The sequence below is a fragment of the Microtus pennsylvanicus genome, chromosome 21 (genome assembly GCF_037038515.1).
Source record: "Microtus pennsylvanicus isolate mMicPen1 chromosome 21, mMicPen1.hap1, whole genome shotgun sequence".
NCBI classification, from domain to species: Eukaryota; Metazoa; Chordata; class Mammalia; order Rodentia; family Cricetidae; genus Microtus; species Microtus pennsylvanicus.
The window spans coordinates 16,683,334-16,700,682 of NC_134599.1; the positions used below are offsets into that span (position 1 = coordinate 16,683,334).

At 49.6% G+C, this 17,349-nt stretch overlaps 1 protein-coding gene across 2 annotated transcripts in view; it reads left to right on the forward strand.

The window, feature by feature from the left end:
* The window catches only part of Efr3b (EFR3 homolog B), an 81,999-nt gene extending 65,183 nt beyond the window's left edge, over positions 1 to 16,816 (forward strand). For both annotated transcript variants that reach the window (XM_075955730.1, XM_075955729.1), the window contains 11 exons: positions 327 to 499; positions 840 to 915; positions 1,189 to 1,350; positions 2,516 to 2,647; positions 4,830 to 4,897; positions 5,753 to 5,880; positions 6,597 to 6,688; positions 8,329 to 8,377; positions 10,081 to 10,187; positions 11,827 to 11,876; positions 12,421 to 16,816. In XM_075955730.1, the coding sequence (XP_075811845.1) occupies positions 327 to 499; positions 840 to 915; positions 1,189 to 1,350; positions 2,516 to 2,647; positions 4,830 to 4,897; positions 5,753 to 5,880; positions 6,597 to 6,688; positions 8,329 to 8,377; positions 10,081 to 10,187; positions 11,827 to 11,876; positions 12,421 to 12,526 (1,143 nt within the window). In that variant the 3' untranslated portion in view covers positions 12,527 to 16,816. The remainder of the gene's footprint in view (positions 1 to 326; positions 500 to 839; positions 916 to 1,188; positions 1,351 to 2,515; positions 2,648 to 4,829; positions 4,898 to 5,752; positions 5,881 to 6,596; positions 6,689 to 8,328; positions 8,378 to 10,080; positions 10,188 to 11,826; positions 11,877 to 12,420) is intronic.
* The last annotated feature ends 533 nt before the right edge of the window (positions 16,817 to 17,349 follow it).

The window sequence follows — 17,349 nt, forward strand, 5'->3', positions numbered from 1 at the left end:
ATGACTCCTGATCTTAAGAAAGCATTGTAACAGAACAACTGGGCGTTCACCAGTTGTTCCCTGGCCAGCTAGGACTTGCAGATACCCTGACTCTCGCCTTTCTCTGGTGCTAATCCTTACTCATTTTTAGCTCTTACTGCTCCTGCATACTGTTCTCATACACCGATATGTCAGCTGAGCTGCACTGAGTAGATTTTCCAGGTGGGTATTCAGGGGGCTCTATACAGAGGATAGACACGACACCAAATCCTGGCTGTTTCTCCATCTCATGTCTGCACAGGGAGTGACGGTGTTCCTAAGCACCGCTGTCCTGGGCTTCCTCACAGGTCTCCACAGGATTCCAGTGCAGCAACATGATGTCAGCTCTGCCTAGCAACTTCCTTGACCGCCTGCTCTCCACCGCCCTCATGGAGGATGCCGAAATCCGCCTCTTCGTTCTAGAGATTCTCATCAGTTTCATTGATCGCCATGGCAACCGCCACAAATTCTCTACCATCAGGTGAGCTCAAGATCCCTCCTCCAGTAGATGTGTGATAGGGGAGCCCCCAGGGCGACTGTCTTCTTGGCCAGCAACTTCACACCCCTGTGGGAGGGCAGTTTGGGACAGTGAGACCCACTAGAGCCCGACCCTGGCTTTAGTCAAGGACAGCGGGAGCCAGAGCGTGGTCCTGCCTGGGCTGGGGGCTGGAGAGAGTGTGCATCAGCATAAAGTTCAAGAGAAAGAAACAGGAATGTGGGAAAATGGAGACTGGGTTAAGAGCCAGGGAATAAAGCTTGGTGACATCAGGTGGACTCAGGTTGGTCTCGGAAGGCTAACAGGCTCCTCTGTCCCTTCATAGCACCCTCAGTGACATCTCGGTCCTGAAGCTGAAAGTGGACAAGTGCTCCCGGCAGGACACTGTCTTCATGAAGAAGGTGAGTATGACCAGAAGACACAGCAAGCCCATGGAGGTCAGGATTACTAGTCCCAGTCCTCCAGCATCTAAGCCACTGTGTGACCACTGGTCCCAGAGCCCGCCTCCTCCCTCTTCAGTTGGCCAGAGTTGTTCATTGTTGAGGATGGAGGTGGGGTCTGCACACAGCTATCTCCTCCCCATCACACGGACCCTCCTCCCCAGTTCTCCTCCCCATCCACCCGGACTCACCCCACTGACCACGGCTCTCCCCTGCCCCTGCCCCTGTCCCCAGCACTCCCAGCAGCTATACAGGCACATCTACCTAAGCTGTAAGGAGGAGACGAACATCCAGAAGCACTATGAGGCACTCTATGGCCTGCTGGCACTCATCAGCATTGAGCTGGCCAACGAGGAGGTGATGGTGGACCTCATCCGACTGGTACTGGCTGTTCAGGTAGGGCCAGATGTGGGGAGAACCAGATAAAGATCATGGGGAGGGGCCTGTCTAGCCAGGTACAGATAGGGATATTCTGTTGTGGTGGTTGTTTTGGTGTCTGGGGACATTGTACTCTGGTTGGTCACTCCTCCATGATAACCCAAACCGTGGTCTAGACTGGGAAGCCCCAGAAATGAATTAATTTGTGGCTCTTGTTCACCATTAAGGTAAAGAGAATACAAGGTCACCCAGAATGACCCCTGAACCCCTAGCATTTCAAGTCTCTCATGGGGTCTGAATGCTACCCCAAAAATTCCCAAAGGGGGCGTTCAAAAGCCCCAAGTGATCCAGTAGCAAATGTGATCATCAAAAATCCTCTTCCTCTCAGATTTACTTGTTCAGAATTGTCTCTGATGCTTGTTCAAAGAGGCTCATTACCCAAACTGGAAAGCCAGTGTCCCAAACCCGGGACCTGTTTCTTTAAAAAGCTTCCGTTGTGATTCACAGGCAGCCAGGGTGGTACTAGGTAGGACCTGAGACTCTGAAGGTCTGCCCGGGTAGTAGTGCACTGCCATGGAAGACGAGGTGGGTCCTTCAGACCTCAAAGGCTGCAGTCTCCGGGTCCTGAAGCCAAGCAGGCATCACATTCTTGAACTTAGTGATGGGTGTCTTAGGTCAGCTTTGTGACCATGCTAGATCCTGCAGGCCAACTAGATGTTATAATTTTCTTTGTTTACCCTAAGGGGTGCAATTTGGGACATCTCTGAGCCCCAGCCTCCCAGTGATTCCCACGGCTTTTAGCATATGGACCCAGTTCAACAAGACGATGCAATTGGCTAAGTTTCAGCTTTGCTGAAGGAGATGGCGGCTGAATGGTGGGCTTAATGCTAATAAGAAGGTTTGGACAGTGGCAGTCACTACAGCTGAAACCACAGAGTGGCGAGATGAGGTTCTTGCTTCTGCCTAGTAGGGATTGATGAGTCTCCAGTCCATGGATTATCCTAGGGGCCATTCTCTCGAGCTTTTTAAGGATGACTTCTCCCTCCCAGAAGGCTATGGAACAAAGATTTAGTCTAGAAAGATGAGCCATCTCTAATAAAATTGGGGAGAGGGCAGGTGGGAGGGCGTAGATTTTAGTATGACTTGTCAGGGAAAAACTCCGAAAGCCTGTCTGTTACCACAGGACGTGGCCCAAGTCAATGAAGAGAATCTGCCTGCCTATAACCGCTGTGCGCTCTACGCTCTGGGTGCAGCCTACCTGAACCTCATCAGTCAGCTCACAACGGTGCCTGCCTTCTGCCAGCACATCCATGAGGTTGGTGTCCTCGTGATCCTGAGAACTCAGTGAGCCCCTGCGCATTAGACTTAGGCTTTGGAGGAAGTATTGAAGTAAAGCTCCTCGGTCTCCTGAGTAAAGGGGTCCCTTATACCTGCTCCCTACCCACTGTCCTAAGGTAGCATATGACACACACTCCTCCAACCACGTGAACGGAAGCAACTTAATAAGAGGTTGCGTAGCATACATAAATTCCTGGGTTCAATTCCGAGACCACATAAATCTGGGTATAGTGGCATAAGCCTATAATCCCAGCACTCAAGTCTCAGTGGTAGGGAAACCTTGGCATAGCAAGTCTAAGGCCAGACTGGGCCACATGGGCCCCCCCCCTCCCCACCAACAAAAAGTTTTAGGAATCTGAGCAAGATGATATAGACCTGCAATCCAGCCATCTAGGAGGCTGATGGCAAGGCCAGTCTGGGCAACACTGAAACTCTTAGGTTAAAGCCCTTGCTGGGCAAGCCTCATGGACCTGAGTTCAATCTTGCAGCTCATGAGAAATCCAAATGCAGCAGCACACACCTAAATCCCAGCACTCCTGTGGCAAAACGGGAGTCAGAGACAAAAATGAGACAGAAGCTCGTGGTCCAGCTGCAGTGGCCAAAGCAGGGGAGACCCGGCACAAACAAAGTGGCAGACAGGAGCCAACTCCCCAAACCTCCACACATAACTATGGTGGTGTGCATGCCCCTGACACACGGACACGGACATACACACGGACACACACACAGAGTCATCGAAACAGAAAAGAACTCTGCCTCAAAACAAAAAGACAAGATTTTTGTCATGAACCCTTCAGTACCACAAAAGCAAAAGTAGGGACTGTGAACCCCAGCCGTGCCAATTGAATACTTGTGAAAATTCCTCACGCTTGCTCACCAAGATCGTATCCTTTTCCTTTGCTGAAATATTTTAAAACCAACCCCAGCTCCCTCTGCATGAATGTAACCCATATATCAGTATGAGTAGTGGAAGACCATGAGCAGTGGGCTCTCCCTCCGGTGCCTAGCTAATTCAGTTTTGAATCTCCCCCTACCTTGCCATTCTCTAGTAGCCAATCTCGTCAATCAACCCCAGTTGTTGCATAAAGGTTTTTTTTTTTTTAAACCTTCTGAAGGTGGCTGGAGAGATGGCTGAGCTATTAAGAACACTGGCTGCTCTTGCAGAGGACCTGGGGTCCATTCCAGCACTCACGTGGTAGCTTACAATTGTCTATAGCTCCAGTTTCAGGGCATCTGACACCCTCTTCTGGCCTTCACAGATACCAGACATATGAACATAGTTCATATACATGCATACGGGCAAAACAGTCACATACATAAGGATTTCTTCCTGACTTAAAATCTTAAGTATTTTAGGTGGACTCATGATGTGTAGGATTAACTGTAAAATTCCAGGTCTCTGCTGGCCTAAGCTGGCTTGGGGACATGAGGGTAGACGCTGTGCCATTGTACCAGAGACTTCCCAAGCGTGGTGGACTTTCACAGGCTTGGGGCTGATAAGGGCCGTCGGTCGAGAAGTCCTCTTCACTGGAAACAGTGGCTGTTGGCAAGTCACACGCTCACACCCGCACGCCAGCCATCTCTGGCTTCTTGCCACTTCAGTAACTTTCACAGCTCCTCCAGAAACACTTGCAAAGGCTACTGAGGAGATCTCAAGCCGCCACCGTCTATCAGCCGCTTTGCCCTCAGTCAGTCTCAGCACGTGGTGCCCCCTGCACCCCGCTTTCTCTCACAGACTAAGAAAGAAAGCCCAGCCTCTTGGGAATGAAGTCCTCTGCACCTGGAGGACACTTGACACATGTGCGTCATCAGTGGCGACAGCTTGAGCAGCGACTCATCTCCCTGGGCAGCTCTGACGCGACTGGGGATCTGGATTCTCCCTGGAGAAGCTCTATGTTTGCATCTCCAAGGCGGCTGCGGGTGGGGGTGGGGGGAGCGGGAGGGTACTGACGTGAGGCTGCAGCTTTCCCTAGCTCCTGCTCTGAGCCACCCGGCCCTGCTGGATCCAGCTCTCCCTCTCTCCCCGCTCTGAGCCTCCCGACCCTGCTCTGAGCCACCCGGCCCTGCCCCTCCGGGACCCAGCGCTCCCTTGCTCCCGCTCTGAGCCTCCCGGCCCTGCTGGATCCAGCTCTCATCATTTGTTTCCTTCCGAACTCCAGGTGATAGAGACCAGGAAAAAAGAAGCACCATACATGCTTCCCGAAGACGTGTTTGTGGAAAGGCCCAGGTAAGGACAGTACCGAGGATGCGGTCAGACACGCGAGAGTGGGTAGTATGAGGCCAGGCAAGGACAAACATCGGGGGACTTTGACCCTGGGCAGAGTTTGGCTCCCAGCACGTTACCATACCCCTTTCACAGCTGCCATACCATCAGGCCTCAGGCGGGCCGTGGTGGACAGGGAGTGCTGTACTGCATAGGTGATGTAGACTCCAGGAGCTTTGGTCAAACCCAGGGAGGGTGCATCCTAGAGGAGTCGCCCTTGACAGGATCCTGCCTTCAGACAGTGCTATGGACCAGTGTCGCTTCAGCATGAACTCAGGGGAAAGCTATTCTGAAGCAAGGTGCCCAGCAGCGGGACTTAACCTTCTAAACCATGGCCTCTTATTCGCTAACTGGAATGTTGTTTAAAAAAAAAAAAAGTCAGATGTGGTAGCATATGCTGGGGTGGAGACATGCAGGTCTGTGAGCTCACTGGCCGGCCAACCTAGCTTACTTGGTGAACTCAAGGCCAGTGAGGCCAGTGAGAGTCTCTGTCTCAAAGCAAATGTATATGTTGCCTAAGGAGCAACACCCAACATTGACCTCTGGTCTCCACACATCTGCGCACACACATATACATCCCCAAAATTAACCACAGAAAAGTGTGCTAGGGAAAGGAGCATTCATGTGTGGGCATAAATGTTTGCAACTGAAGTTTTCTGCATAAAATGTAGGATAGTAGGTGTCCACGGAGGAACAGGGACCAGGGGAACTTTCTTCTGTTTCTCTGTCATTTTGCATAGTGACTATGTTGCTATTGGGATAGTCATCCAGGGATTGTTCAAGCCGCCCACAGTTCTACTTTGCCTCTTTGTCCTTCAGGCTGTCTCAGAATCTAGATGGCGTGGTGATAGAGTTTCTCTTCCGCCAGAGTAAAATCAGCGAAGTCCTGGGGGGCAGCGGCTACAATTCGGACAGGCTCTGCCTGCCCTACATCCCTCAGCTGACAGGTATGCGCTCCGGGCAAGGCTTCCACCCTACCTCTGCCTTTCCTGCCATGTAAGCGGCCTAGGGTGAGGGGGTGAAGACACCTGAATCTCTTGTGGTGGCGTCTTAGATGTTATATAAGAGCTGAGAGACATAGCAGAATTTACGGGGAGATGGCTATTCCGATGCTCCTCCTCCTCAGTCTGGGATCTCAGAAAGCGACTGGGCCATGAGAATAACCTGACTTGCAAAGGGTTGGTCTGTCATACTGGAAAGAGCACACATGGGTTACAGAACCAGGGACCCATTTCAAGACTTCTGTCTGTGCTACTTACTTCCCTAAAAACATGTTGGGCAAGTCTCTGGACTACGGAATTCCTGCATTAGAGGGTTGTGTGGTGTGTAGGGTAATGAAGTCAGATGCGCTTAGGGAACACTACGTGTGTGACCATTACTGGCGCTTCTAGTGGATGCAGCCAGCTTATGCTAGTTGAGATATGCTTTCTTGTCCTAGCAGCTCCTTTGTTTTCACACATGGTTGCAAAAATCTTAACCCAAAGAAGCAACCTGGCCACCCTAAGATGGGTAAAGAAGACCCACAGCAAATAGAAGCTTATGGAAGCTCCGTGTGTAGCCTAAGTTTGTATCGAGCCATTGAGGACTATATCAAGGCACAGAGGGTGGGACCAGTGGTTTATCAAGGACTGGAAACCCCAGCTTCTGGGCTGTTCTTTTCCAGATGAAGATCGTTTGTCCAAGAGGAAGAGCATTGGAGAGACCATTTCCCTTCAGGTAGAGGTGGAATCGAGGAACAGCCCAGAGAAAGAGGAGGTGAGAGTTTTGTCAGTACACAGGGTGCTAAAGTACTCCAGAGCCCTTTACAGTGCATTAAAGTATCTGCGGAAATGAGTTTCTTGAGCACATCCATTTTCTTACTGACTCTCATTATGTGTACACCATTGGTATTTCCAGCTAAGAGATTAATGTTCTTCTACCATGAAAGTGTCATTTAAAAAAATCACTTTAGAAAGGCTTGCTCCATCCCCTATCATACAAATTAGGGAATTGACAGGCCTGGGCAAGTGCCACACAAAGTAAGGAGGACCCACATCTGAGAGGGACTGGGACAGGAAGACTCATGGGGAGTCTGAGAGCAGCTGTGGAGGACGCTGGATCTCTCCCCAGGTATAGAAAAGCCCTTAAAGGTTTTAAGCATCCCTCTAGGGCCAAGAACCCTAAACCTGGACATTCAGAGCTGCTCTGGAACAGTCCCATGGAAGGCAGGAAGCTCTGACCCTGGCTAATTAGTCAAGCAAAGTGAGGAACTGGAAGTGGGGGCCCTCAGAGACCCTTCCAGTCATGAAAGACAAGACTGTTGACAGAGGTTTCGGTCCCATCCAGTCCCACAGCTGTTCAGTCTCAAAGAAACACACGGAGGTCTACATTAATTATAAACTGGTTGGCCTATTAGCTCAGGCTTCTTATTAATTAACTCTTACATTAACCCATAATCCTTGTCTGTGTTAGCCACATGGCTTGGTACCTTTTATCAGCAAGGTATTCTCATCTTGCTTCCTTTGTGTCTGGGTGACAACTACGGACTGAGCCTTTCCTCTTCCTAGAATTCTCCTATTTTGGTTGCCCCGCCTATACTTCCTGCCTGGCTACCGGCCAGTGAGCATTTTATTAAACCAGCTCAAGTGACAAATCCTTACAGGGTTCAAGACCATTGCCTCACAGTATAGAACTTCTAATGTATCACAGCCTTAGAGTTAGTTGACTGCTTCCCTATGCTGCAAAGGGGACTTTCCCATCAAGTTCAGTAGTTAAGTGAAGCTAAGGAGGAGAAATGCTTACCCTCCTTACTGGTGGCCTCCTGGGACACTCGTATTGGCTCTTTCCTTGGGTCAGCTTAGCCTAGGGGTACCCTGGTAACTGATGCAGAGCTGTGCCCTCCCTATGCTCCACTGCCTCAGCCCATGGTGCCCTTCTTTGAGTTTTTTTTTTTTTTCTCCCTCTTTCATAGACTCTGCAGAAGTTGAGATCCTTTGCCTCCAGTCTTGGGACCAATGTCATCAATAGAGGTCCCATTACTGCTAACTCCCATGACTTACTGTATTAAGATTCATTACTTCAGGGTATAATTTAATATCATGAGCCTTCAACATGTTATGAAGTTCTTGGAGTTTATTTTGGAGATTGTATTTCTCAATTGCCTCCTACATACAATTGTTTCTCTAAGGATTTTTTTTTAAGTCATGAGATGGTTTCCTCCCATGGAGCTTGACAGGATAGTAGGGAAAAGAGAACAGAATTCTATTCTGAGGGAATCTGGTGAGGAATTGGCCTCATTTGCTTTTTCTCCGTACATGTTCTGGGAATGGGGGTGTCCTGGAGACATTCCCCTAAGAAGCAAAGGGGCTGCCTTTTCTCCCTCACCTTTCTGAACATGTCTGTCCCTTCTCCTTCAGAGAGTGCCTGCAGAGGAGATCACCTATGAGACACTGAAGAAGGCCATTGGTAAGACAGCAGCCCAGGAAACTCTGAGGAGCAGGGAGGTTGGGGCTGACATGGACCTGGTGGCAGAGGCTGATGGTTTCTTGAAGCTCAGCGGCCCCCAAGCTGCAGCTGGAAGTCCCCACTCCCTGAAGGGGGGGTGGGACTGCCTATCACTGCGTGTCATCACTGTGTGTCACGCACCCCCTTTCCGCCTTTAATGACAACTATCTCTGAAAGTTTCCACTCGAGGGCTAGAGCTAGGTGGCTGGTTTGTGCAAATAAAACTTATTCTGTGTGAAAGATGACACGAGGGGCAAGATGCCCAGTGAGAGGCACGAGAAGAAATTGTGTTAACGTTCGTTCAATAAGGGCCATAGACTTTTAAAAAATATTTATTTATTTACTTATTATGTATACAATATTCAGTTTGTGTGTATGCGTGCAGGCCAGAAGAGGGCACCAGACCCCATTACAGATGGTTGTGAGCCACCATGTGGTTACTGAGAATTGAACTCAGGACCTTTGGAAGAGCAGGCAATGCTCTTAACCGCTGAGCCATTTCTCCAGCCCCAGGGCCATAGACTTTTAACCCCGAGTCACCTCTTTGTAGGACTGGCTCATGAAGTGTTATTAAGAAGTTGTTTCTTTTTTTTTTTTTTTTTTTTGGTTTTTCGAGACAGGGTTTCTCTGTGGCTTTGGAGCCTGTCCTGGAACTAGCTCTGTAGACCAGGCTGGTCTCGAACTCACAGAGATCCGCCTACCTCTGCCTCCCAAGTGCTGGGATTAAAGGCGTGCGCCACCATCGCCCGGCTAAGAAGTTGTTTCTAACTGATGACAAATGAAGCCACTAAATGGACTTTGTGTGAAGCCTCTTCAGTATTTTGTTATTATAAATGCATTCAGCCAGGTGTGGTGGTGCACGCCTTTAATCCCAGCCCTTGGAGGCAGAGATAGCCAACGATGAGTCCTCTGTGAGTCCGAGACCAGCCTGACTATGTAGTAAGCTCCAGAACAGCTAGGATAAATGAATGAATGAATAGATAGATAGATAGATAGATAGATAGATAGATAGATAGATAGACAGACAGACAGACAGACAGACAGACAGAGTGTGCCGCCTGCCTCCTTAACCCCCTAACAGTGATCCTTATTTAACCTCCAAACTCAGTCCCTATTTTTCTTTATTTGGTGCTAACTCTCTTTGGGTAGCAAGCGGTCTGTGTAAAGCCTTAAGTGAAATTTCCTCAGACTGCTCAGCTGAGGGGCTGTGCTGACTCTTACCATCTAGCTGCCTTTTCCATTGTTAGGTCCTTTTTCTTTCTTTCTTTTTTTATTTATTTTTTCCGGAGACAGAGTTTCTCAGTGTAGCCCTGACTGTCCTGTCACTCTGTAGACCAGGCTGGCCTCAAACTCACAGAGATCCTCCTGCCTCTGCCTCCCAAGTACTGGAATTAAAGGCGTCACCACCACCGCTGAGCCTCAGGTGCTTTTTCAAACTACCCTGGCAGTACTAAGAGGGAGCCCAGATGTGGGCTCTTTTAGCTGATTCTCAAAGGGTGGGGCCTCAGGGAGAAGCAGGAAGAGTCAGTCTGTGAGGACACACGGGGTCTCTACACCTTCCGTGACTCCGCCCCCTTTTCATCCCAAGAGCTCAGCCAACCATCTCCCTCGAGCTCCTTCCCCTAACTCATCCCCGAGCTCTAACCCAGTTGTCTGTGTCACAGTGGACAGCGTGGCAGTTGAGGAACAGGAGCGTGAGCGGCGACGACAGGTGGTAGAGAAATTCCAGAAGGCGCCCTTCGAGGAGATTGCAGCTCACTGTGGGGCCCGGGTGAGTAACATACCAGAGGGTGCCTTCTGACCAATCAGAAAGCAGACTTGGACCCAGGGTAGGACTGAGTTCAGACGCGAGCTCTTTGTCCTGCAGAAATTAGGGTTTTGGTTCCAGTATACAGTGCACTGCTGTTTCCCCCAGTGCCTTCCACTACGTTGCTCCCCTTGAGCCCAGGGACTGGGCTTTGTATTTATCACTCACTGTCTTGGACCTTTAATCCTAGCACTTGGGAGGCAGAGGCAGGCAGGTCTTTGTAAATCTGAGACCAGCCTGGTCTACATAGATAATCTCAGGCCAGCAAGAGCTACATGGTAAGACCTCAAAAAAGGAGGAGGGGGGAGGAGGAGGAGAGACGAGGAAGAAGAAGAAGGAGAAGAAGAAGAGGAAGAGGAAGAGGAAGAGGAAGAAAAGAAGAAGAAGAAGAAGAAGAAGAAGAAGAAGAAGAAGAAGAAGAAGAAGAAGAAGAAGAAGAAGAAGAAGAAGAAGAGAAGAAGAAGAAGAAGAAGAAGAAGAAGAAGAAGAAGAAAAGAAAAGAAGAAGAAGAAGAAGAAGAAGAAGAAGAAGAAGAAGAAGAAGAAGAAGAAGAAGAAGAAGAAGAAGAAGAAGAAGAAGTAGTAGTAGTAGTAGTAGTAGTAGTAGTAGTAGTAGTAGTAGTAGTCAGGGCAGGGAGTGGGGCGTAAGGGGGGCCAGCTGGTTGTAGTGGCTCATACTTTAATCTATCTATCACTCAGAAAGTAGAGGCAGTAGATCCCTGAGTTCAAAGCCAGACTGGTTGTCATAGATAATCCAGGCTAGCCAGGGTAGATACCCTATCAACAAAACAAAAAAAATTAACATTATTATCCTTGTATATGTGTGTATGTATATGGAGGTATATAAAAAAGGGCTTTTGCTCTCTCCTTCCACCTTTATGTGGGTTCTAGGGTTTGAACTCAGGCTACCAGGCTTTTGCAGTGTGCACTTTGCCCACTGAACCCTCTCACCAGCCAGCAGGTTCTTTTAAATGAGGGTCTTGCTGTAGCATCCTGGGCTGGCCTCGAACTCACTATATAGCCCAGGCTCATACCACAGCATTCAACCATCCTGCCTCAGCCTCCTGAGTGCCGAGGTCACAGGCATGTGGCTTATATATTAAATTTATCGATATAAGATCTACATTATTTTGCAGCTGTGTAAAAACACGTATCTCCCAAGCCTGTGCTCCCTATTGTTAAGTCATTCCCACCCCACTTTGAGAGTTTGACTGCCCATTCTGTGATCTAGGAGGAAGCCCAAGTGCTGGACTCATGTCAAGAAAGAGCAACATCAGCCCCAATCTCCTGACCCCATGCCCAAGTCTCCTGACCCCAAGCCCAACAGATCCTGTTACCCCATATTAAGGAGCAGAAGCCTGTCCAAACCCTCTGGTCTTCCTAGCCCTCTGTCAGGTCCCCAGCCAGTCTGCAATGGGTGGTGGTCCCTGATCTGGATGTATAAGTTCAATAGACGGGTGCCAGGGCTCATAGCATCTACCTGGCTACCCTCCCATGGTTGCTACTGCCAGAAACTTGGGGCAGTAGTGTCCTCTGCGCAGGTGGCCAGTGAGGTGGCAGCTCTCTTGGAGCCCAGCGTTCACTTTCCTTCTGTCTGTGTTTAGGCATCCCTGCTGCAGAGCAAACTCAACCAGATCTTTGAAATCACCATCCGGTAAGTGGCAGCACAGACAGGGGACCCTACCTCTGTGTCCAGCATCACAGGTCAGGGCCATTATCCTAAATCCTCTTCTCACATCTGCCTGCAGCCCTCCCTCCACCCTCAACCTCTCTTCCCAGCCACCACAGCATGGGCAAGAAACTGACTTAGTAAGGTCTAGAAAAGGCCAGGAGTCATGGTGTCCCAGGCAAGCGCCTGTGTCACCAAAAAGCAGCTGTTCCCAACCTGTGGGTCATGACCCCATTTGGGAGTCACATATCAGATATCTTGAGTATCAGGTATTTATGATTCATAACAGTAGCAAAATTACAGTCTGAAGTAGCAACAAAGTAATTTTATGTTTGGCGGTCACCACAGCATGAGGAGCTGTGTTAAAGGGCCACAGCATTAAGGTTGAGAGCCACTGAAGCCTACAGGAAGCTTGGACTCAGGGAACGGCCTGAGTTTTAGAGAGGCTCGGAAAGCGACTGCCGGGTTCAGTGGCACAAGGGTGGGACCCAGTCCCTGCTTCATACCTTTTTCTTCCATGTGTCCCCAGGCCCCCTCCAAGCCCTTCAGGGACCATCACTGCAGCGTATGGCCAGCCACAGAACCATTCCATCCCTGTCTATGAGATGAAGTTTCCCGACCTGTGCGTGTACTGAATTCCAAGAGACGGAACTCCTCAGAGGACATTGGGAGGACCGCCCTCCTGCCCACTCTCACCGTGTGGAAACCTAACCTGGAGAGCTGAGAAAGTCACCTTGGACAGTGGCTCTTCCCGAGTTGAGCAAAGATGGAGCCTCTGGTCCTCCATGGCCCTCCTGCTCCCTTCTGGTCTTCTGTGAGGAAGATCCAGTTTCCTGCCCTCTGGGGCTAAGCATCTCATCTGTCTTCCCTTTCGTATCAGCCAGGGACAGAGAATCATGAGGATGTCTCCCTTGAGAAGCAAGAGGGGTCTGGGAAGCTTCCATTGGAAATGTGTCCATGAGGGAGTGTCAGACACCCCCAGGGGAAGGAGCCTGATGAAGACGTGGATGGTCTAAGAAAGCCAGAGATGGTGCTGGGGGAAACTGAGGAAATCCTCCTCATCAGGAAGTGACGGTGTGAGAGCTGGACGTGATGTGCGCCCCCACCTCTTAGTCTTGGGTGTCTGGCTGAGCCTCTTCTTTATGTCCAGTTGTCTGTTTCTTTTTCTACTATTAATGGTTGCTGAGCGCCTACCGAAGAAGCTGGGGTAGAGAGGCTGGCGGGAGAACAACAGGCTGGGACAGAGAGGGACAGCTTCTTCCCGGGCTGGGTGGCTGCGTCGGCAAAGCACAAGCGTGGCAAGCTGCACCTTCTCAGCTCCTCTGTCTGGAGGAAGCTGTGACAGATCTGCCGTTCTTTCTTCCTGATCTTTCCCAGGTTGTTAAGTGTGTTCCCTGATACCTTTCTTCCAAATATCCCGCTGTGTTTCCACATCCTCCGGGTTGAGAGACAGCTGAGCAGGCTAGCTGGTCCTAGATGACTGGAAAGTGGGGAGGAAATGCCGAGGGCCCTGAGACCTGTCCACACTGTCCACATCACTTCCCATGGAAGATGCTTGCAGCAAGTGTGTGTGTGTGTGTGTGTGTGTGTGTGTGTGTGTGTTGGGATTAATTGAACAAGTGGCACTTTAGGATTCAAGGAAAGAGATTTAACAGCTAGGATTGAAATGATGTTTTCCCTCTCTGGGCCAAGTCTGAAACTTTGAGGATAATTGGCCTTGTTTGTGGCCTGGGGAGAGGTGATAGAAACCCCTTTGCTTCCATTTTCCCTATGTATGTATCTGTGTGGCTCGTGTGTTCTGGGAGCACTGACCCAGGACCGGGTGGATGACCCTTTCCTGATGCCCCTCTCTCTGGGTGTCTTCATGCCTCCCAGGATGCTTCTGGCCACACCCCAGGCCTCTTCCACTGGTAATACCCCACGGTCCAGGACAGTCCTTTCTTTCCCTTTCAAACTTCCTGTAAGTTTTCTGAGCTGTTTTCCTCTGAGGCCCAATGCTGCTTCTAGAGATTTTGCTTTTTAGGAAAAGGGAGTTGATCTGTTGACTCGCAGGAATCCTTTCTAGGGTATAATTTTAGGCAGTGTGACCCAGGACCATAAAGGAGCCATTTCTGCTAAGAAGGGTGTGGGCTTCTCAGGACACTCTAGACCACAGCCCTGGATGTGATCCTGCATGGTGAAATCCTGCTCACCTACTAGGGCAGGTGGGGACATTTTCCAGAATTAGGAGGACTGGAACTCATGTGCTTCCCCATTGCACATATGTTAAATGTCACAGATGGGACCTATCTCACGCTGTCCCCATAGATTTTTCACTTCCAATGTAACTCTTTCCCATGGTCTCTGCACTGAGCTGTGGACTCATGGCTCTTGTGTGGGCTACGTGATCTCATGTCCCTGAGGATGAGGCTGCCCCTGACTTTGGAGCAATGTGGTTGTCGCTCAATCCAACTTTATAAGCATGGACTTAGGTTTCTCCTTAATATCTCTTTACTAAGAAGCCAAGTTTTTTTTTAAAAAAAAAAAAGCATGAAGGCAAGTAACCCTTTAGAAACTAAGAAAATCTAAACCTTGAGCTAAAAATGTGTCTTTCTTCACCTGCCCGCCACATTATTATTATTACTATTATTATTTTAGTTTTTCAAGACAGTTTCTCTGTAGCTTTTGAGCCTCTCCTCGAACTAGCTCTTGTAGGCCAGGCTGGCCTGGAACTCACAGAGATCCACCTGCCTCTGCCTCCCAAGTGCTGGGATTAAAGGCCTGCGCCACTACCGCCCAGCTCCACCACATCTTTTATACCAGGCTTGGCTTGAATAAAAGCACATCAGTTTCTTTCTTGTTCCCAAATGACATCAGTGTCCCCCCTGAGGTAGCTTGACCCTTGTTGTGGATTGTGAGGACCTCTTTCTTGGAGTCTCTCTAGAGTCAGGCATCAGAACCAGAGGCCTACGCAGGCCCCACTCAATACTCTGTCTGTCAACCCAGCCTCGGAAACAGGAAAAAAGGGAACAGAGTTTCAATTCTGCAGACCCAGCCGCTCCGTGGTCCTCCCCTGAACTTCCTTTTTCTCCACACCGTGGCTGCTTAGCAGGGACGAACTGCTTCTAGAGAGCGGGCCACATCTGTGCCCTCTTCTTAGTAGATTTAAGTTTATATTCAGTAGGGTATTGGGTTGCCCTTTGACAAGGAATGGAATCTGATCCTGGCCAAGTCAGGAAGTCTAGATGGTGTTTACAAGAGAGTCTGTCACTCCGTCACCAGGCAAAGCAGAGTGGGCGCGCGCTGGGGGAGGGACCCAGTGTGACTCGTGCCTTTCCAGCCTCTGGTGTCTGATAGCACTGTCCATGCCCAGTTCTGTTCACCTTCTCTGTTGTAAACCAGGGCCAGAAGGAGCCAGCAAAGCCATTAAGGCCAACTGGTTCCCACCCCACCAGAGCACCCAGGGCTCTGGCTTCATAGGCCAGGGCCTAAGGGTGGCATCCTGCTGACGGAATATAACAGGCGTGAGTGTGTTTTGAGGGTCAGAAGTTAATTTGGTAGATCATAAACAAGTGTAAGAAGCGGATCAACAGAAAATGCCTTCGTTTCAGAAATGGCTGCTGTTTCCCCTGTGCTGAGCCTGTTTCCTCTTCGATCACTAGAAATAAATGGTTTCATGACTCCTCAGTAACCTCGTAAGAAAACCTAAAAACGTCCTGTGTTCGGGCCCCGAATTAGTACACAAAGCAGGGGGGATGTCATGGGCCTGGGACCAAGGACCGTGGTCTGAGCAGCCACATCCTGTATACTGTGGGAGTAGGTTCTGGAAAAGCCCTAAGGTTCCTCTGGACTCTTGGGGCAGGGGGCCCAGTGTCCTCCAGTTGCTCTTCTGTTGTCCTGGGCTGCCAGCCTGCTTCGTGGGATGCTGCTAAGAAGGGGTGCCTGGCTCTGTTTGGGGGTCTGGGGGAAGGAACACCCTAGCTGTGAGTCTGAAGGTTGTGTTTAAAAGCAGACTTGGAGGTGGGGGAGGGTCATATCAGGGGGTGTCTGCTCTCCTTGACCTCTGGCAAGTAGATTGCACAGAAACGGGTCTTGTCCTCTGGAATCTGTGGGTAAGGTTCAAGGAAAGCTGTTGCCTCTATCTCTCTAGTGTAAAAGTCTGCTTTCTATGGCTCTGTAACCCAAGCTAGTCTAGATCTAGCCACTGCAGAAGGGGAATCATGGGAGGTCTTATTCTTGATCCTGGCTACCTGGGGGAGTGATGAGGAGAAACCGTGGGGTAAAGGAGAAAACTTCATGGTTATGTTGGCTGCCCTCTGGCACCAGCCTGGCTCTTTCAGGGAGCATAGTTTCTCCTGAGCCCAGCCCTTGCCTTCTTTTTTGGGGTGGGGTGGTGCTCAAGACAGGGTTTATCTGTGTGACAGCCCTGGCTGTCCTGGAACTCACTCTGTAGACCAGGCTGTCCTGAGAACTCTGAGATATGCCTACCCCTGCCTTCCGGAGTACTGGGATTAAAGGTGTAGGCTGCCACTGCCTGGTTTACTTGCCCTCTGAATACTTCATGGCTGTGGATTCTGGTATATGGAATATAAAATTGAACACCCATAGATGCTCCAGCCCATCCATCTCAATGTGTCTGAGTTCTTTTAGACCTTCATGACCTGGCTGAGTGTATATGTGCCTATGTCAATGCATGTATTTAATGTAGTTTGTAGTTGTATATATTATAGCAGACTTATTTATATGTGAGTACAGAATTGGCACCTGTGGCAGCTTCCTGTATTTTAAACTTGTTGAATCCAATTAGTTTTCCTTCCAGGGAGGCAGGGCCGGGGGAGAACCGGTGTTGGAAGAACTATTCCAAAGTCATTCTTTAAGACATTAGCCATGGTTTCCCAGTGGGCCTGCACAATGCCCTTTTCAAATAAATGTTAATGTTGTCACCATATGGCTGTCTGTTGAAATTCTTAAAAGGAAATGGCTGGGGTTTTTTGTTTTGTTTTAGGTAAAATTAGAATCTGAAAAAATCAGCAGTGTGCCATTGGCATTTAACCACCCCCACTGACCCTGGCTTTACCTGGCTCTAATGAACGGTGGGGGAGGCGAGGATGTTACAGAGATGGAAACCTGAAGTGAGGATTCCCAGCAAGGGAGCATCCTCAGGAAGGCCCTGGCCATTCTTCATTCTAGCTCATTTCCCACGACCCACCTTAGGGAGAGCTTAATCAAGATATCTGTCTCCCCACACACCAGGACTTCCAGGGCTCATGGTGTTTTTGTGAACGCCTATCAAATATAAGGGGTTATGAACAAATACACCAGGCTTTGATGTGTGTGGTCCATGGATGTCTAATCTAGCGATAGGTACACGTTCATTCCCTGTAATGGTAATGAACTGCAAAAATCTGGCCCCTGCGTTTTGATGACACAGGACACAGAAGCAGTATGACACACGCCTGCAAAGAAGCAGACAGCAGAG